Consider the following 21,828-nt stretch of genomic DNA (forward strand, 5'->3'; position numbering starts at 1 on the left):
AAATAAATCTCATTACCAAATACCAAAATCTACCCTTGTAACTTTCCAGTGCCATTTTTCATTAGCTAATAATATCGTTTTGTAAATAGACATAATTTCGACTTCGGCAGCCAACGTCAACATGAACGACTGCCTGCCTCAATAAATTTTTCGAAAATTAATTTGAATGCAAGGCATTATAGCAATGGCGCAGAATTTGAAAGAACAGTCGAGAAGTCTAACAGTGGCCCAGTGGTTACAGAATTAAGTTTCATTAAGTTTCTGATCAGAATCGGCGAGGAGGGCGGGCGGTTCAGCACAGCAGAATTTGGAGCAGTGAGTTGTGAGTTCGAGACCACAACAAGCTGAGAATATTCTGCGATATTAAGGATCGGCGACAGGCCTACGGCCTAATAAACGCTGAAACCGCTGTGCTTTATAGTAGGCTATGTCAATGGTGGGACGGAGGGGACAACCGTGGCTGTCAGTGGGATATTTTGAAGGGCGAAAGAGTTAAATTATATTAGCATAGACAAGTGGAAAAAATCAATGAAAGATAAATCGAAACAATATATAGTACCTCGATAGAACGTGAGAATAGGCGTTTTTGTGGTGACGAAGCTCCAATAGTTAATGTAAAAACGGTATCAACGCTGAAACAGACCTTCCTTGTTAAACTATTGGCTGGGCATTGATGTTAAGAGTTGGATTGTTGAGAAATAAAATACGGGACTCAAAACTTTGCGTCAACAGCGAGTTGAAAAATTGCACCTTCGCATTGATAGTTGATAAACGATTTCAGGTTTTATGAATTTTTCATTTCTAATTGCAAATAGCTATAATGGCACAGAAAAATTAAGGTATGGGACGATTAATTATGAAGGTGAGCGCCAGCGACGATAGCCGGGGGCTCAGTCATTAGAGCTGCAAAAGTTTTTACATATTTCAGCATATACCATTAATTCAAGAGTTTTAATCAGCTTTTCTGAGTTACGATTAATAGCGAACGAAATTAGGCGAGAAATCGTGCTTTCTAGGCTAGAGCATTGCCCAACGTTCGTACAAACCAAGTGCACCTTTGGCCATTTGGCTTTTTCTATCACACGCGACACTATTAAACAAAGGTTTCATGACCTAATTGGCTCATATGTGATATCAACTCAACTTCGAGAGAAGTTTTTAGGCTCATGTTATCTGATGGACAATAATTTAAGCAATAGTTACAGGCAGGAAACAATAAGCAGAATTCTACCGAGGATTGATATAGATAGGATTCTAGGAATAGCAACATTGTCGCGATACGTTCAATAGTAATGCAAGGGGATTATTTTTTATTTTTATTATTTGTAATTTTTCTGGGGACTAACAGCAGACATAGACAAATAATTTTATAATGTAACAACGAGCATAATCTCGTGCTGCTTAGAAGACAAGAGAAATTATACTGAAAAAGTGAATAAAAATGCCCGTTTGAAAGGAGAAATAAACGCCCTCCTTTTTTTGTACTAAACTGCAATCAGATTTATTCTCTAACACAAAATAAGAGGCTAGAAGTTTGATGGACTAAAATTTTTGAAGAAATACCGTTTCTAAATAGTTTTTTATCAAATTGATACAAATTTTTGTAAGAGTTCCTCATGATAAAATATTAATAATTTAGTAAAAGTCGAAAAACCCTCGATTGTTTCTTGTTATATGCCGGCAAAGAAGTTCAAAACGCCATAGGAAATTAATTTGTTTGAAGCGTCACTAAATACTAAGAAGGTCGCAGCGCAGCGCTCCGTTGCCACACTCAACGCCAGCTCGTGAAGGAACTCCTGCACATATGGAGATTTCACTCAATTACACGCAACAATAATTTCTCGCTAGCAACTTATTTCGTTCTGGCAAACATTCATAAATGATTATTTTTAAATAAGTGTTCAGGCATGAATGAACGTTTCATGGAAGCGAAAAAATTGTTTAGCAGTATCATTTGTACTCAAGCTACGAGACTTCAGATACTTACCGTCAAGTCACATAATTCAAGTATAATTTAAGACTAGGGAACGATCTGAAGATGTTTCACGAAAGAAGTTCAGCGCACGGTGTTCATAGTGAAATACTTCACTCAATTGCTTTATGAGGAGAAAGTAAATTTCCCCGACCATCCATCTTTAAGCTCTCAGCGAGTTTATAGCGAAATTTCTAGCAGCCACTCACCCGCCAGACGCGAAGGGAGAGTTGGAGTTCGACGAAGAGCCAAACGCGCTGTTGTTGCTGCTGCCAAGGGGAACCAATGCAACTCATCAGAGGACAGCTTAACATTTACAAATTTTAATGTTTAGGTACAAAATATTGCATGCAGGCTTGGGCCATATACGCCTAACTTATCCCAAAGAAGATGTTCATATAGTTACAGTGACATAGTGACAGCAAGACCTACCCGCTGGCAGCCAGTCCTCCAAAAGTGGCGGTGCCTGTGGCGTTGGCAAAGCTGCTGAAACCTCCTGTAGCGCCGGAGCTCCCTGTAATAGAAAATACTTCAGGCCTAAATAATAATACAGTCATTCAGGCGGGCTACGCCATCTTGTACTTTGTACAGTCATCGGAAATTTGTCGACGATCAAGTAATTTTTGTAAGATGGATCTTATCGTCTTTTTTGTGAACCTTAAGCAGATATTCACTAGTCCGTCGGCAGTACGCATAACTTTCACTTCAAATAATCGGAAACATTCGAAAGCGTTAAGGAGTTGCCAGTCACTCTGCTTGTCATCAACGATGTGATTGTCAGGCTCTTGCCAATCGTGCAGCTTGATAATGACGAGTATTCACAGGAGGTTTTCTAAGGCACAAAGTTCACTTTTATGTGCACTTTATCTTTCACTCTTAATTTTGATGTTCGTGTTCAAATGAGTAAGAGATAGTTAATTTGCATAAATTACCCAATTACAAAAGACGCGATTAATACACACGAAACGCACGGGTTTGTACTAATTTACTATACCAAACTTAACACTAAGAAAATTTATATACTAAGGAACAGTTAGAATTAGACGGAAGAGACTCCGAAGTCATAGTTTTCATTATTTTGATCACACCTGATATTGTGCCACCCTAACGCTGCGAAAGAACAGCAGGCCGTAAATATGACTAAGCCGGGTAAGCTAAGCGCAGCTTTACACGCATAACTTTGTACGAGGCTAAAACGAAATAGAAACATGTAGAAGCTGCAGACGTCAACTAACGGAACGATTTGTATCGTTCATATAAGACATAGGGAAATACATTCGGTTTTCAACACTATTAGCATTCATTAACAATATATCAGCAATTAAACTAATCAAGAACCATGATAATGGCAATATCAAGAAATTGAATGTCTTGAAATGTCATTACGGTGAAAAGACAATACACACCGTATTGCACTCAAGAACTCGATATCATAAATCTCAACTTGGTAGCAGATGAGAACGTAGGTTATGCGTAGGTTCATTAAACAAAAAATATTATAAATGAAAGATAACATACCGGCAGCCGCGCTATTCCCCCCGAACACGCTGCCCCCGAACGCCGGTGGACTGCCGAACGCGGGGCTCGCGCCAAACTTGGGAGGCGATCCGAAGGTCGGAGCTGCCCCGAACGCTGCACAGGGAATAATGTTATTATAGTCACGCTCTGTACCTCAAGTCTAGGACTACTATAATATTATACATAGAATCTACTACTACATATGCATATAGTCAAGCTCGAGAGATCTACCTCTCGTTTAATGGGCATTTCAGCTAAACATGTACATGCATTGCCCACTGTTGCAAGATCGTTCTAGCTATGAATGGAAACATGACATGTTGGTACATTACCAAATTCAGATTGTGCTTTGCTTTAGGTATATGGTAGTCGACACGTCTCAAATAAACGCACTCACTAAGAATTTCGATACTATAATCATCATAACAGATTGTGTAATGTACTGCTTGTATGTTTTCTTCAAGCATTTGTTGTTTGTTTAAATTTGTTTAACCGCTTTTAATTATATTATCAATTTCCACTGCACATAAGAATAATATTTTCAGTCTACAAATCCAAAGTCATAGATTATACAGAGCTCCTACACTGCAACTCAGTTGAGCATTCAAATGCTATCAATGAACTAACATGATTAACACGTTGACTCCGATTGCTTCATCTTGTACTATTATTTCAATTTTTGTAGTACTGTTTTTAAACAGGGTTGCCAGACAGTTATTTTTTCCAGACAAATTCCGTGATTTAGTTTTTCTCGATTGCGTTAGCCGGCTAAAATTTATGCTAGGGGTACTTCCTAATTGAATTTTGAATACTGCAAAGAGAAAAATGGAAATTTTATAGCGGAACCTACAAATAAACTAGTATATATTGAGTTATCGGCCTTTTTTGTTCTGGGATTTGGCTGGTTTTAGGCAACCTGAATTATGTACCACTACGTCCTGGAGAAATACATTTCGTGGTACGCATATGTACCACTTCGGAGTCAACGTGTTCACGTGTTCAGGCAACCTGAATTCTGTACCACTACGTCCTGGAGAAATACATTTCGTGGTACGCATATGTACCACTTCGGAGTCAACGTGTTAACACGCATTTTAGGTCTTGACATGCATCAACCTATAAATAGTTCGTAGGAAAATTTTTTTCATAACTTTTGACTCATGCCTCACACTGACGAGTAATTCATTTTATGATGCTATAATTTCAGGGGTGTACTCATGCTCGTAGACTTTCATGGCTGGTAGTGACGAGAATAAGCTGCATAAAACTGCACACATTATTAAACTTCTTAAATGAGGAGACTTGCACATTATTGCTTTACCTGAAGCAGGTTTACTGAGCGGGCTGGCTGAGGCGCTGCCAAAGACAGACGGCGAAGCCACACCACCAGACCCTCCGAAGAGATCTGAAGCAGGGAGACACTGAAGCATCTATCTTTATTTTACAGACATTAATATCCGGCTATGTTGTTATTTTCGTAGAGGCCTGGATTATAACATTACAAATTGTTACGAGATCGTTCCTCCGTCAGGCAAATATGACGGCTTTTCAAGATAAATCTAACAAGCACACACGAGAAATCGGCCGCTGCGGGAGCTTAGCGAGTGTTGATAGTACAGCTCCTGATAACTGGAGTGACAACAGAAGTAATTCAAACTCGGCTTCCTATTCAGTTTTGATTAAAAAGTAACCGTAAGAGAGTATGAATAAAGGAAACAATCAGTTTTCTGTTGAGAGCCTCACCAGTCTGTGGCTTGACAGCTGAGCTGGAGATGCCGAAGACGTTCTTGCTTGGCGGGTTGGCAGGGGTAGAGCTGCCAAGCCCGCTCAGAATGGCGCCACCTCTGATGTCAGAAATTATCAATGCATTTTCTCTTTCATAAAAAAATTACAGAGTGACAGAGTGGAAAAAAGTTTACGAAGATAATTATTTAATGAAAATTTTTATTATGAAAGAGAAAGGATGCAAAGAGGTATGAATGGCGCTAAAACTTAGAGTTGGGCAGGCATGGCAGACTTCAAATACCACTTGACTTGGTATGTGATAACATAACACAAAGTATGGAGTTACATTAATTAGTGTTTGTATAAGTCATGTCTTGGATGTTGAAGTGCGAAAGCGGTTATGAGGTAAGATGGTGACTTAACTTGTGCAAAGTAGAGCCTGGAATCAGAAAGCTTAGTTTTTTTCAGTCAGCATCTGTCTTCATATTAATGATGAATGTGCGCGATGTGATTCACTGCAGCAGATGATATTCATTAAAAGAAGCCGTGATATTAGTCAAAAGAGGCAGAAACATTCGTCAAAAGGCTTCGACATTCATCCTGAGTGAGTAACATTTATCAGGAAAGAGAAACATTCATCAAAGATTACTAACATTAATCAAGAGGCAGTGACATTTATCATGAAGAAGTGTCTCTCAAAAAGAGGCAGTTACATCCATCATTGACATCTTTCACGAATACAACGGAGTTGTATTCGTGCAGTACAGTCATCACATAGCAGTACTCTTGACGAGGCATAAATATTGGCCCCGGTTAGTCACTCCAATTCCACTTACACCAAAGATCCTGCCCCTCTTCAAAGGTTACAATAACTTGACGTTTGTTGTTTGGTTAACTGATGAATATCTAACATGATAAGTGATGCTTTCTGAGCCACTATAACATATCAACTAGTTTGATTGAGGTCACTTCTAACTCACCCAAATATTGAAGACGATGCTCCACCAGAAGAACCTGCAAAAAATATAAAATCATTTTAGGGAGATAAGTGTTCGTTAGTCCAATATGATATTCATTGATGAATAAAAACCCTAGTTTGAGGCATTTTGACAAGGAAATATGCGAATGGAAATAACAATAGAAAATCAATTTATTTCAAATATAAACTATCCCAACTCAACAAATTTACAAGGGTTGAAGCAATTACGGTACTTGAAATGAAATAATGTGCCTATTTCCAGTCCAGTATTTCCATCTTAAGAAATAATTTGCATCGGTAATAAAAAAAATTAAAATGAAACCAAGATCGTATCATAACTTAAGCCCATCAACTATAACTAAAACAAATTAGAACACAAATTCATGATGCCTTACTCGAGGATCCACCAAACACGGACGAAGATGACGCTCCAAAAGAAGCCCCTCCACCGAACACACTGCCTCCTGATGTGAAACAATGACTTGTGAATACAATTCATACATATCAAACTCAGGCAATGCTTAAAAAAATGCAAATACGACACACTGCAAGCAAATACATAAATGAATTAAAAAGAACTTACTGCGCTCTACAATTTTAATTGGAAATTTGAATTTTCTTGTGTGTCAATAAGTTGTATAAGAATAGACCAGTTTCTTTTTACCGCCAGATTAATCCTAACTCAAATTTCAAAATGAATTCCATTATAATAACAGACAATTAAATAGCTTTACTGCAATATTTTTCCAAAAAGCAAAAGCTAAGCTGCTTGCCTGTGTTTGATGCAGAACCAAAAGCTCCGACGGAAGGCGCACCTCCGAACACTGATGCTGAGGATGTGGCGGGCGCTGCGCCCCCAAATACTGAGCCACCAACACCAAACGCAGACCCGCCTCCTCCAAACACCGAGCCTGCGCTCACGGCGGGCTTGGCACCAAAAACACTTCCCGTCCCAAAGACAGAGCCCGAGGCAGAAGACGACCCAAACACGGAAGGAGAAGCGGCTCCAAATACGGAAGCTGTAGAACTTGGGGCTTCGAAAACTGAGCCAGACGAAGAGTTTGTTCCAAATACAGAACCAGATGAGGAAACTTGAGTGCCAAATACTGAACTAGATGAAACGGGGGCTCCAAACACAGAACCTCCGGATGAGGCTTGCGCTCCAAATAGAGAGCCAGATGATGCGGGTGCCCCAAATGCAGAGCCCGAAGATGACGCAGTAGATCCGAACAGTGGCGCAGCTGAAGATGCAGGAGTTCCAAATATTGAACCTGAGTTAGAAGCAGTTGCTCCAAAAACTGAACTAGAAGTGGCAGGAGCTCCAAATACTGAACCTGAAGTAGAAGCAGATGCTCCAAACACTGAGCTAGAAGTGGCAGGAGCTCCAAATACTGAACCTGAAGTAGAAGCAGATGCTCCAAACACTGAACTAGAAGTGGCAGGAGGTTGACCAAAAACTGAGCTTGACGGTGCTGGAGAGCTGAAAATTGAACTCGAGGTAGTGGGAAGAGCCCCAAATGGAGAATTAGACGACGAAATAGCTGTTCCAAATAAAGAGTTGGTGGACGAAGGTGCCGAGAACAGAGAAGTAGCTGACGAGGCTGGTGCTCCAAACACAGAAGCCGAAGGAGTTCCAAATAATGAAGTAGGAGATGTCACTTTTGCTCCAAACGCAGACGTGCCGGTGGTCGTTGCAATGACAGATGAGGAGGTTTCTGGAGATTTAAAGAGAGAGTTAACAGAAGAAAAAGCAGTTGTGACTCCTGAAGCGTTTGAGGCAGTTCCAGATGCAGAGACAGATGACAATGGTGATCCAAAGGCAGACGTAGACGAAGGTACCAAAACAGATGTCGAAGTGGTAATTGTCACACCTCCTGATGCCGTAGCACCAAAAAGGGAGGCCATTGAAGATGGAATACCCACAGCTGAAGAAGTAGAAGATTGTAGACTGAAAGCCGAGTGGGCAGATGAAACAGAGAATGAAGTTTGCGGTACATTTAACACAGTGGGACTTGAAGGTGTGGCTGGTTTGAAAAGAGAACCTGAGGTAACACCAGCAGTCGATGATGAGGAAGTTGGTGGAAATGCCGTAAATTTAGGCAGATTTGAACTTGAAGATAGTCCAAGTGCACTAGCAGCTGATCCAGCAACAGAGGGGGTAGAGTTAAAGACTGAGCTTGTAGCAGCAGAGGAAGCGGAAGGCTGTGATGCGCCACTTTGAGATACATTAGTACTGGGCATTGATGTGAGTGCTCCAAAGAGAGTGGAAGATCCTGAGGTGCTGAATGTCGCACCAAATCCTGACATTTTTGGAGTGCTTGGTTGCGACGCCGTTACGATTCCAGTGCTGCTGGTTTCAGTCAAATCTTTGCTGGTTGAAGAAGTTATCGAGCAAATCGCGAAAGACGGCGCTGAACTGGCAACAGCTGAGAGTTGAGTGGAGGCAGCCGCATCGGCACTTGAAGATGAAGACGATGCAGAGTCGGCAGGGTTGGTCACCTCTGACACTGGTGTGATACTCACGGACAGTTTCGAGAAGTCTTGAGTCTTCACAGCAGTAGTAGCTTGAGAAGTGGGATCCACTGGAGTCAGAGTAAGACTCGATGTCTCGCCACCAGTTGTTAGTAACGGGTGGTTGCTGTTCTTGGGCAAAGTTCCACCAAATGGACTAGGGCTACTAACACTTTTGAGAAGCGAGGTAACTGCCCCAGTGCTGGTAAATAAGCTAGTCTTGGAGTTGTTGCTTCCAAACAAACTTCCACCAAACATTACAGTGTTGCTAGAAGAGCTGATGTCTGAAGGATGGCTAGCTACAGTGGATGCTGTCGTGGTGAGGGAAACTGGAGTGGATTTAAAAAGGGTCGCTTCACCACCCTCTAATTTGAAGAACCCACTGGATTCTGAATTCTCCCCCAAACGATTGCCACCACCAGATACATTGGCAGAGAAGAGGGCCGTCGTAGACGTAGCAGGTATCGAGGTACTTGCAGGAGAGACATTACATGGCATTGAGGTTGTTACAGTTGTCGAGCTGGTCGTAGATAGACTCGATGAAAAGCCTACAGAAGGTTGCTGAAGGAAAGATGTACCGAAAACATTCTTAGACTCGTTCCCCGAATTTGAATTAAAATTCAACCCGGGTTTGACAGAGGCAAATGCACTGAAATTTCCACCAATGTTAGAATTTTTTGGAGTTTCTGGTAATTGGCCATGAGAAACTTGAGGGATTTCGCTCATGTTAAAACTGGGCGGGACTTTGCCCACAAGAGATGAGAGAGCAGAGAGCGGATTGCTTGATGTCACAGGTCTATCGTTCTTCTCGAGGTCTCGACCGTCATGCCCGTTCTCTGGAGTACCAGGAGGTGTTATGTCTTCATACTTGGGACTTGCACTGACTTGCGCCACCGTAGGTTCGGCTTTAACAGTCACCCCAGGGATCCCGACCTGAGAAGAAAAAAAAAAAACATCTTAGATTTTATTTCTAAATAAATACCGTGATAAATGAGAAGTAAGAGGAAAATAGTACGGCTCAGTTAGCACAATGCAGGAATCAAATTTAACTGACCGCGACGACGTTGGGTTGACGGAGAACTGAACTTTGGCTGGATCCAAAGTTAAGTTTTGCTGATGGCTGTTGTTTTGACGCGGCATCAGCACCAGCAGGAGTTGAGCATTTGGTGGGACCAAAGCTAAGCGACATGAGCGACGTCTCTGGTGTGTGCAGTTGACGCGGCTGCAGAGGAGTGGCAGACTTGGAAGCTATGACTCCACGAGCGGTGTATGGGGTGACAGCTGCCTCGCCGCTCTTCCTGTTGAACAGAAAATTTACATCACGGAAGGTCAATTCCCATATTTAAAACGGTAAATTGATATAAGAGTCTAGCAAAAGAAACTAAGTGCGAAATTGCATTGAGCATAAGGAGTGCTAGCTTGAAAAAGCCGTATCAGTCATTAATTTTGATTGGATCATGAAGAGCTACACGGGTTGTCAAGCGGTTCTCTCACAAATTGAATGATGAAATAGAATAATAGTTTGGAAACATATGGTGAGTTAGACTAACACCAACCTAACAGGGGTGTTACCCCGGCGCTGTAAGAAAGTCCAGAGCTGCTGTTGTTTCTCAGCGGTTAGATCAGTGCTGAGGTTTTCCTTGTCTTCGTCAACCAAGAGACTTGCGTCGCTGATGCCATACCGACCAGAGGGCTTAGCAGGTCTGAAATAAAACATACGTGCACTCCTGATAATTCATAATCTATGGTAAAGATTGGTCTGTGATTCGATTGTCAGTTCTAATCGCACAAAAATGCTGCATACGTGGAAAGTAACCTTTAATCAAGGAGATAGAATTAGTATAGTTGATTGCAAGTAATCAGCCGAATATAGAGGCCAAGAAATTGGAAAACAGGTAATTCTTTATTTCTGTATTTGAAACGATCCTAGACAATTACAACCCTAGGGTAATAATCACATTTATTTTCTTAACACTGATTAAATATTGCGCACATACTTCGTAATAATAGATGCACACTAAGTCCTTACAAATGCTATCATTTCAATAACGTCTATCTTTATGTGACATAAAGGAGTTTCATTTGAAACCCTGTTATTAAATAAGTAAAAAATCTATAATACGTTATAAATCAGGTGTGTTTATAGCATCAAACACCTGAAAAATTTCAGTGTCTGAGATGCGAATTAATCTGTGATGAATGCATAGATAATACTGTAATAAATGAAACTTACGGCTTCAAGGGAAACTGGCCTCCCAGCACGGAGAGTTTCTTGAGCTTGGAGGCAAGTTGGTCGAGCTGCCGTTCGCAGGAGACCCTGGCGGTGTGGTTGAGCTGCACCGCGCGGTACACCTTCGTCGCTCCTCCTCTGAAGAACCAGGAATTGTTCAGCGGCCGTACAATAAAAAAGAAATAATTAATAGTTCTCAATTCTGCCAGCCAATCCCTGATGACGATTCAAGCTTACCTACCAATCACAGACGATATATCGGCCGCTATGTGTACACGGCCGCTATGTGTACTCAATTGATTTATGATACCGTAGTTCATTACTGAAAACTTAACATTCCACCTGTTGATCGCTTGCAACTTGAATTTTTGCGACATATTATTTACATGCAGCTGTCTAAAACAATTGTATCAGCTGCATAGCCACCTCTCAGTATTAGGGCTATGTATTTCAACATTCCTCTCAGTATTTAAGAAGGAAACAGCAAGAACTGTTTATTTCCAAGGCGTCTTCATGTAAGAGACCTGTCATCGATGGCACGCCGCTGCCGAGTACTGCTGGTGGCGGTGGTAGGCAGGCTGTCGAGCGTGGCGTTGGCGTAGGGGAGCTCCCGCTTGATGTAGAGCATCTGGTCCCGTAGTTGCTGCAGCTGCCGCTCGCTGTTGCGGTCCAGCCCGCGCCATTCGCTCACACTTGCGCATCTGAACCAAACATTAGCAGTCACTATACATATTATAATACGAGAAAACCCTGTTCTTATGTCAGAGTTGAACAAATGTAGATCTATATGTTACATTTTGTACTAACACTCCTTGTTATACTTTTGGAGTTGAATGAATATATCTCAGTTACATTTCATTCTGGCTAACAAACGTTTGTTTGAAAAGAATGCATTAATAATTGAACAAGTAATTGTCATTGAACAAGTAATTGTTAGCTGCTTGGAACTGTTGCGGCAAATAAGTTATTTTAATGAGTTCCTAGTACAAAAGAAGGTTTGCATTACCCGGTTGCGATTTGAAAATTTCCGACTGAAGGAGAGAGAATTTTTTATACTGTAATTTACAAGAGCGTTGTAACAACGGACTTTGCTTAACAATGTCAACAATGGCAAGTCAAAAAAATTTGGGAAACTTATTTTTGAAGAGAAAAATTGTGAACTGCGAAATCAGTTCTGGCTATCTGATCTCAACGGTGAGGGGCATGCATTGCAGTTCCAGAAAAGTCAATAAAAATGACGTAAGTACTTTCAGTTTCAGAACTCAAATTCCTAAAACGCTACAGAAATTTGCAACTGAAGGGTCCCATTAATTAGTTGCTAGTTGAAACAACACAGAAAATAAAATAGAATATCAGCTTTTTACATCAAATACCTTTCAAAAAGGTTATGTTTTATATAGTATTGAATTACATAATCATAGCAGACAAAAAGCTTCTTGAACCTTGTTGGACTACAAAGGAACAACGGTAACACAACTAGACACGATTATAACGTTGCAAAATTAGGCATTTTGACAAAGGTTAACTAGCCTTGGATCTTTGAGCTGCTGCACCGCAGCCTTGACTGTCTCGAAGGCAGAGTAGAACTCGAGGATCTCGTGGTGAAGGTTGGCGACCGAGTCGCTGACACCAGACACCTCCTGCTGACGGTCATCGAGCTCCCTGCTGCAGGACTGCAGGGCTTCCTGTACCGCGTCGTATTGCTGCCATCCGCCCTGCCAAATATTGGGAAATAAGTAATCAATCCAGTGTACATATATAACAATTCTTATCATGTGCGGCTCTGATGACATTATCATTTCCATGAAAAAACAAAATTTCTACCCGTTGCAACATAATTCAGTCAGCACCCTGTACAAAATAAAATAAAAACAATGTGTATCGTGACATAATCACCTCTATAATATACATTATAAACTTTATATATAAAGCAAATATATTTTATATATATTCAAACTTAAAGCCAAATTATCCGCATATATTTTTAGACAAAATCATGAATCACTATACCGAAAAATTTTGTGTAGCAAAACTTGATAATAAGAAATAGCATAGACATGCGATTACCCTGAGCCAAAAGTCTCACCTTATACTGGTTTTGCTCACACATCGCAAAATGGTCATGGAGCTCAGCCTCAAAAAGATCCTGCTCTTTTATACACTGAGCAAGAATTGCTGCCTCGTGAGTAACACTACGGTTACTGCACCCAGCAGTTGCCTGTTGTACTACTGCTCCGGACGCTCTACTCGTGGCTGCTGTTGGCCGCATGACTGAAGCTGAAGTAACTGCAGCAAAAGTGCTGGCCGCACTACCAGCTGTGGATGAGCTGACACCACCAGCTGTGGATGAGCTGACACCACCAGCTGTGGATGAGCTGACACCACCAGCTGTGGATGAGCTGATACTACCAGCAGAGATCCCAACAGTATTGGAAGTGACGGAAAGGCGGGGAGTACTTGGGGTGGCTGGGAGAGGCTGGCTAGAGAGAATGGATTGAGAAGCTGGCACTGCAGCAGGGGTGCTGAAGAAACCTTTGCTACCGGCAGGGTTTAGGCCAGGGCTTGGTGAGGGAGCTCCGCTAGGCTGGGATGCTGGAAAAATATTCTCGTTATTCTTTGATAATGAGCCGTTGAATTTCATGCGCATACTAAGAAGCAATAACAGTCTAGCAGTCAAGTTTTTCTCACGATAATTGTTTCAAAAATATATTTCCTGTATTGCATTTTAAAAATGTGTTTCGAATTGGATAAAGATTGCATCTTATTTGCAGACCACATCTTTGCAGACCACGTCTTATTTGCCTGAGATTATGAGCCTTGCTTGAAATAATAACACATTAACGTAAATTGATTGTAGCTTGCGAGAAAGTCTGTCTTAATAATGGTGTTCTTACCAGGCACGGAGAACGCAGATGCTCCAACAGCAAAGCTGAAAGAGGAAGCTGGATCACCGCCACCAAATGTGCTCCTGCAATAATGAACTTAAATAAGCCAGTTGTACTTAAAAAACTTCCACACAGCATGAGGTAATAATTTCTTGCGTCTACTTAAAAAAACATACTACTGGTTTTAGATCTGACCAAAAATTTACACATAAAATGATTATAGAAATCAAATAATTAAATGGATGTAAAAAGCAAATGCACGAAAATGAAAGTTTTCCTGACGGCATGGAAAACAGAACTTTTTTTAGGATTTTATATGGATAATCTGCAGAAAAACTTGTCTATGAAGTTTTTGGGACGCAAGACCCGAGCAGTGAAGCAACTCAGGTGATGATGGTTGGTAACTGTGATGTTTCAGTGCTGTGTGACAATGTTGCTGCAGTGCTGTGTGACAATGTTGCTGCAGTGCTGTGTAACAATGATTAAGTAGATTGTTTGCTACTCACTTAGCGCTGGTTGGGGCAGGGCTGGTGAGCGGAGGATTGCTCTTGGTGGCAGTGCCACCGAAAAGAGAACTAGAGCCGCCAAAGAAGGATGATGAGGGTGTAGAGGAGCTGCCTTTGTCTCCAAATAGAGAGGAACCACCAAAAAGTGATGAAGTTCTGTTTTTAGGAGCTGCGCTATCAGAGAACAAGCCACCACCGGTTGAGAAGACTGGTGCAGATGAAGTGGATCCTCCAACTGCAGCAACAATACCAGTGACGGGCGCACTAACAGCCGTAAAATCCGATGCAACAGAGCTACCAGGCAGGAAACCTGCACTTGCAGCTGATGTGCCAAGGGTGTTAGAAGCAGAGCCAATACCGCCAAAAGCAGAACTCATAGCACCAAACGTAACGGAGGTAGCGTCGCTAGATTGCCTAGCATCAACACTTGTCGTGGTTTGTGCAGGATTACGGGCAGGAATGACGATGTTGGAACGATACTGTTGAGGAGTGCGGACTGGTCCAGTGACAGCCTGCTGCGTAAACCCTGCCAGGAGGTCGGGTGCTCCGGCAAATTTGTTGCACAAGTAGAAGAAGTTGAGCTCCCCGCCCGTAGACAGAGATACTACCATTGGGAATGGGCCTTCCGTGACATCTTCTGTGAATGGGCGAAAAAGAAATGGCTTTAATACGCAAAATTATTTATTAATAAAATAATTTGCGAGAATGAGGCAATTTAAAAGTCCATACAGTGTGAAGCTGCGGTTATAGAAGGAGAGTGCAAAGGCAATAATAAATGAAAAATCCGTGTTTAAAGTTATTTATTCTGATAAACTTCGATTGGCATTCTGGCTTAAAAATGAAATTCTAACAAGAGGTATCTGGACAATGAGCAACTTAGACTAGCATCAGAAAAAACTCTGCATTCAAGAGCCAGATCATCAATTCAATCCAATTTGCAGATCCATTTTGAAATTATTGTCAAGGATAGCACTAAAACTTTTGTGAAATTCATATCATAATTTAATGTACTCAAACTGGGGATTAAGTACACAAATTCTGACAGGCAAGTGTGCGGCAAGTTTGATGCGTCATAATTCCTCATGAAACAAATTCAATTAAAATAAATATTAAGTTCAAACTAATGTAATATGACCTTTAACAGTGAAAGTCTTTTTAGAGGCGAGGTCCAGGGTCATGCCGAGTGGGAAGGTTTCTTGAGTGACATTGATGAAGTGCATCTCAGCACGACTGCCTTCATCTAGGGAGAGTTGTGACCAGCTTCCATCTGCACTCTTCATGAGTGTTGCCATCTCGATACCTCCTGAAGACAGCACCAGCAGCTGGTTCCTGCACAAATTTTTTATAATTGAGTTGGAAACTTGCAGTGAGAGATGCACCTAACAGCCTGATCTCCGTCTTGGTTGCACACATTATAACGTGCTTGATTTGAGAGATAAGTCAAATTACCTATACATAATTCCTTAATAACAAGAAAGGAACAAAGTAATAAATGCTACACCAAATCTAATAAGAAGGATTATTTAGAAAATACAATATTAATTAGTGCAAAGAAAGAATTAGCATCAGTTGCAAGTTGTACCCTATGACGTATTGTAAGAAGTACCGTAATGATACAAATAATGCAACCATCATGTAAACAGATCTCTATAGAATTAATACCTACTGGTCAATAATTGACAAAAATATTTGAATGCTAATGGTTGCAGTCTCACCACTGGGGAACAAAGATGAGGTGATAGAACAGAGGCTCCTCGCTATCCATAGAGAAGCAAACATCTTCGTAGTTTATATACTGTGCTTGCTGACCCTTCGGTCCATTCACGTACACCAGACCTGCACATGTGACAATAACATTTTTGACATCAAGCCAAAAAAGTTGGTAAATTGTGGAATACATTGCATTACTTCAAAAAATTGCGTAACTATGAATGAATATACTGTGACTTACAGGTTTGGCTATTTTGGCTGTAGCATACAAAGAATTCAGTGTTAGTGAACCACACAAGGGCTGTGATGGGCGCAGGAGTGACATCCAAAGTAGGCGGTGGGATGGAACGTACAGGCGTCAAGTCTGGCTTGTACAAAGACAGCATCCCATTCATGCAGCCAACGCAGATTTGTTTGCCTTTGGCGGACCATCCAAGAGCACTGCAATAAAAACAATTGAATACTTCAATTGGAATGACAAATTGACGTGCTGCATTTTGTAGCACATACGGTACTGAGATCTTACGTGGGTAGAAAGGTGAGTTAAACAATATGCCATTTCTTCACCATGAGTAAAATCTGAAAATGTTTAAGCTTTATAATTTTACTTACAATCTTTCTGCAAGACAAAGCTTATGATCATAACTTATGACTAAATTTATCAGTACCGGCAAAGATTTAAAACTTGTATGCAAAGTGTGAAGTGCGGCAGTTTGATCAACTAAGTCATAAATAGAAATGAAAGTTTAATGATTTGCAGCAGGCAAACATCATTGGTAATTATCCAAGGCTGCTAACGAGACAATGTTGGCAACATAGGTTGGTTATTGATATGGATGGTTGGTTTTTGATAATAATTCAGTAAACTGAGATACATGCCTAAAGATGAGACAAGGACACATTCACACTAATTTAAAATCATTGTTGAAGACTGAGTCGAGTAAAATGTTTATAATTTCATACAGGTTCAAATGTGTGCTATTTTTGGTTTGTAAAGCTCAGTCATATAAACAATGACATCTATTTTGTTTCAATGATAATAACCAAGGGAATAATTCAGAAAGTATTTCAATGATAAAAATCATGACAATTCAAAGAAAATATCAAGTAATACATAACTTCAATGACTGTTCAAGAAATAATTGTTCTCTTGCTTTAATTGAAAATTATCTTTCATTTCGTGTTACCTTGCCCCAACATTATTTTTGGTGTTGTAATTAACGCTGTCACTAGAAATGTTGATGACAGTGAGGTCTCCAGTGCTAGTGCAGTAAGCAACACAGGCAGGGTCTGTAGGGTTCACTGCCAACGCCAGCACCCGACTGCCCACACTGCTGCTGTTGGTGCACTCCAGGTAAGGGCGAGCATTGCAGCCCTGAGAACAATCACAAATAAAATGTTATACGTAGCAGTTATACTATAGGGTAAATGTTCATAGTTATTTGTATGGCTTCTGCGTATCAAGTTATGGCTAGCATTGCAGCCCTAGACTTCTATGAAACAATCAATAAAAAATTGTTATACTGGTTGATAAATATTCATAGTTATGTCTACTTAGAAGTACCTACTGAAACATTTAATAATTCAAATGTTTTTCAATTATGCTTTCTGTGCATCAAGTTATGGCTAGCAGTGCAACCATGAGACATGAATATTTAATAAATATAACAATAGATAATCATATAATATACCTAATAATAAACCAGATTGAATAAGGTTCCCATTAGAAGCCCAGAACTCTAAATGGGGAAGAGCAGTTGTTTGTCACATCACAAGGGACTTAATAGAAAAATTGTGAATAGCAACCTGATTATTAAATAAATAAAACTTTTATTTTTGGACAATATGCGTGTGCTGCTCAGCCAAGTATTTGGAGGCTTATAAGCTTCACCTGCTGAATGAGGGTGGCTGTGTCAAATAACAGCATGTGAGGGCAGTCATCATCCCAAATGGTGATAACCAGCACAGAGAGACTGTCACATGTGTGGGTGACATGAGTGATGCGACCACCACACCACACCTCCACACCACCATCTCCCCCAGACAAGCTGTCCACCAATGCACTGGTTCTTTTCACTGCAAATCAAGACAGTTCTGATCATGTGTTTATTTCTACTTTGCTCAATGTTAGGCTTGTTTTTATAGATTCGAATAGAATGAAAAAATTCAATTATCTATTGTTATGTAATATTTTTAATTACCAAGAAAGAATAATGAGGTGATTCAAGTTGAGTATTGAGAACAATAATGAGCTAATCACATGTAAAAATACAATGGTTGGTTAGATCTCTGATATAGGAACACTTCAAATTTATTGTGAGGTTTAATTCTAATTGACAAATAATTTTTAAAGCATAATTTACTGCCCTGTTGATAACAAAAAAGTTAACTACAAATGACAATGTATTCACCATAATCTGCTATATATTCAATATGATACCTAAACTATCTCTACAGAACTTTCTCCAAGACAATATAAATTTTTTTTCAACATTTTTGTCACAGACTATCATACTAAGTATAGTGCCATGCACCTATCAATGTTCCAGCTTTGGCCACCAGCAGCAGCCCAAATGAGGAGACGGCATCTACAAGGGAGGGCCGTTCCCCAGGTGGCACTGTAGGCAACTCATCAGATGAACAGAGGGGAAGAGCCTCAGCAATGATCTTGTATTGCTGCACATAGTACACCATTAATTATACCTTATCTATAATGTCAAGAATATTATAAACAAGTCATTCTTAAATTCGTTAAATGCAAATGATGCTGGTCAAATTGGTTTATTGAACCCTGCCAACTATACTGACCATTCATTAGCCACCAAAACAATGCTGCAGCAACAGAAATCTAGTTGAAATTATTTCATGATCAATGGTAGATAAACCTAAACCTCGCAGCAAGACTGATTTTATAACGTCAAGTGCAGCCGTATTTAGGGCATATTTCATACCAGTGTTATGACCCAGTGGCCACACTAAACGTGTTAAAGCCAGTCTTGCTCCAGCTGCACTATCAGTTTAAAGGCTTGCAGACTAATAGCCTTTGGGTCACCATAAATTTGAAACACCATCTCATAAATTCACTGGAACACTTTCAAACACATTCTGATTAACTAAAAATAAGTCAAATGCTACTTACATTGCCAGCATCAATCACATCAGGAGGTTCATTCATAGTTAATTCTTAGTGCTTGAAAAATTTGATTACAGAAGTTCACTTATAATTGTAATAAGATTAAAGAAAATTTCTGTTAGAGGGTTGAAATTCATGGATCAACAAACTTTAGTTACAAAAATCACATTTAAAATGTCAAGTATTTGTATATTACAAGCAAATCAAGTAGACTTGGTCAAGTGGCCTACACCACTGTCCTGGAAGTGAGTAAAGATGCCTACTGCTGCACCATCAAAATTTTACACATAAAATTATGCTTCAAAAATTATGTCATGAAGAGATATTTGTCTCAAAATACCTATTGATATAACTTCCTGGCATTTAAGTTGTCAGGAAATCTTGAAGGCAAAAGTAGTATTAATGACAAAGCCTCATTAATACTGGCAACTTTTAGGTTTAAAATCTAAATCTTCATAAAAACCCTGAAGTCTGCACAGCAAAAATAGATACCTATACAAGCAGTCCCCACTCATCATCAAGATTTTGATGGAATGGCTTCATTATGATCATGGTGCAATTCTATAGGTTATTCAAAAGAACATGGTCTTATGTCATTTTGAACCAACAATGCTTCTTTACGGACCGATCTGGTAACACACCTTCCCCGGCAAAAGCTTTCTTACTTCTGAAGAAAAGGGCGGTTCGCTGTGTCAGCTGAGCACCTGAGCTGATAGCTACACTGGCCGTGGGCAGGCCTTATTTGAATTTGAACACATGCATCGATTTGAAATCCTATACGCATAGTATACAAGTCAAGGAGCCTAAATTTTTAATATCTGTATAAAAAATGTATGTTTCTGCATGGATTATAATGCTGTTAACATTAACAAACTTTGAATTATCTCTAATGCAAGAAATACTTGCTTAAACAATTTTATTTTTAATATAAGCGACTTGATGCAAAAATCGGTTTGCAAGGACCAAGATAGCCCCGAACAACAGTAATTTCGATTGACGTTAATTTCTAAATTAAAATGTATTTAGCAGTATTTCTTGCATCAGAGATACTTTCAAGTATTTAAATGTTAACAGCATCAAAATCCATGCAGAAACGTAAACTTTTAATAGGTTTTAGACTAAAATTTACGCTCCTAGTCCAAAGAACTGAAAGCGATTTGAAATCAAAAATGACAAATGAATCGATCGTGCTTTCTGACACCTTTGTCACAGCTGTTTGCAGTTGCAGTGCATTTTTTTAGCATAAGTTGCCAATACGTATTTAATGTATTTTTCCGTTGGTACAAAACTTACAAAATAACCTTGAATTATTGATTGCTAATTTCTTGCATTAGGTAAATGTTTATGATTCAAATTCATCATAGAAGTTGTATCTTCATAATCCCATGTTGAATTAAAATTACCCATAGAAGCTTCACATACAGATGCCAGCGCTAGCAGCGGCAATCAAATGAACTACTTTATTATTAGTATCTTGAGACTTGACTAATAATATAATAATATCGTATTCTGTTTAGGTCCGGTCTCTTAAAGTGTTCCAGCAACATATTTTCCATTACTAATTTTTTAAATGTATTGACTTGTGTTGCAGTGAGATATTGAATTGTTCGAATTCTAAACAAAGGTGGCACGCCCGTATTCAGATAGGGGTCGAACTGTTGAGTTTAGACCATTACAACTTGCAAGAGAGGCCCAAGGGCCAAGGGCATGGGGCCTTGCGAAGGGTTAAGACCGACGCACGGCGGTGGACCGATAAGTACTCACAATAACTCCCTGCCACCATGCGCACTAGATCGTAATAGAACGCACTAGATCGCATTAGAAGGCACTAGATCGTAATAGAACACACTAGATCGTCATAGAATGCACTAGATCGCATTAGAAGGCCCTAAATCGCCATAAAACGCATTAGTATGCACTTAAATGCTCAAAACCAGAGGAGGACGTACGTCGGGACAAGCCAGATCACCCAGATGCGGACGTATGCCAAGACAAGCCAGATGCGGACGTACGGTACGTTGGGACAAGCCAGATGCGGACGTACGCCGGGCGTGTGCGCCAATAACCTTATTTTAGCTCTTTGTACGCCGCGGTGTACGCCAGTAGAAGGGCTTGGAGCCTCGTTTACGCCGGATTAATCCGCGGAAAACGGCACCATCCTGGGTATGGGCGAGTTAGAGGAAGTGCAGCTGTCCGGGTGTCCGCAGTTTCTGACGAGCTCCGTGTACTGTTAGAGTATGAGTAATTCAGTATCAATTGTCACTTCAGTCAAGTTTGGTGGAAGGTGTAAGGTGGTAAATTTTTTGATACATCTTTTGTTAACATGATAATATATTACCTATACAGAATTCCATACTGCCCTGGGGCCTGGGCAGTGGCCAGTGGGCAGAACTCAGAAGCCACATGTAGGAAATTCTGAATTGACCTAAATTACCCATAAATCATGTGCTGGCCAATTTTACCCATTCATACAGGCCTTTCTCAACTTCTTTAGTAAAAAATAAGAACCAGGCTTAAGCTTTAACTTCAATTTCTGATTTAGTCCAAAATAATTTCTTAGGGTAAACGCGGTATATTCCGACACTTTAAGGACGCATCGAGAAATGAAAAACTATAAAAAAAAAACCGTATGCGTTACGTAAGTTCTGTTGCCTTCACA

General features: G+C 40.2%; 1 protein-coding gene across 2 annotated transcripts; it reads right to left on the minus strand.

Annotated features, from left to right (window-relative positions):
- Positions 1-1,591: 1,591 nt before the first annotated feature.
- On the minus strand, positions 1,592-19,299 carry LOC108677999 (nuclear pore complex protein Nup214). Of its 2 annotated transcripts, none has more exons than XM_018166326.2 (24): positions 19,176-19,299; positions 18,571-18,712; positions 17,928-18,112; positions 17,224-17,411; positions 16,278-16,477; positions 16,042-16,162; positions 15,462-15,655; positions 14,327-14,963; positions 13,830-13,903; positions 13,022-13,527; positions 12,466-12,650; positions 11,460-11,636; positions 10,939-11,073; positions 10,262-10,408; positions 9,760-10,003; positions 6,968-9,638; positions 6,590-6,658; positions 6,196-6,229; positions 5,234-5,334; positions 4,812-4,895; positions 3,491-3,604; positions 2,405-2,486; positions 2,182-2,238; positions 1,592-1,796 (listed from the first exon to the last, which is right to left on the minus strand). In XM_018166326.2, the coding sequence occupies exons 1-24, from the start codon at positions 19,209-19,211 to the stop codon at positions 1,772-1,774; spliced, it is 6,408 nt and encodes a 2,135-aa protein (XP_018021815.1). In that variant the 5' UTR covers positions 19,212-19,299; the 3' UTR covers positions 1,592-1,771. The 2 variants fall into 2 exon arrangements, with proteins under 2 accessions (XP_018021815.1, XP_018021814.1); XM_018166325.2 differs by having other exon boundaries at positions 2,182-2,241.
- Positions 19,300-21,828: the final 2,529 nt, after the last annotated feature.

Source organism: Hyalella azteca, unplaced genomic scaffold (assembly GCF_000764305.2).
Source record: "Hyalella azteca isolate HAZT.00-mixed unplaced genomic scaffold, Hazt_2.0.2 contig5416, whole genome shotgun sequence".
Classification (NCBI taxonomy): Eukaryota; Metazoa; Arthropoda; class Malacostraca; order Amphipoda; family Hyalellidae; genus Hyalella; species Hyalella azteca.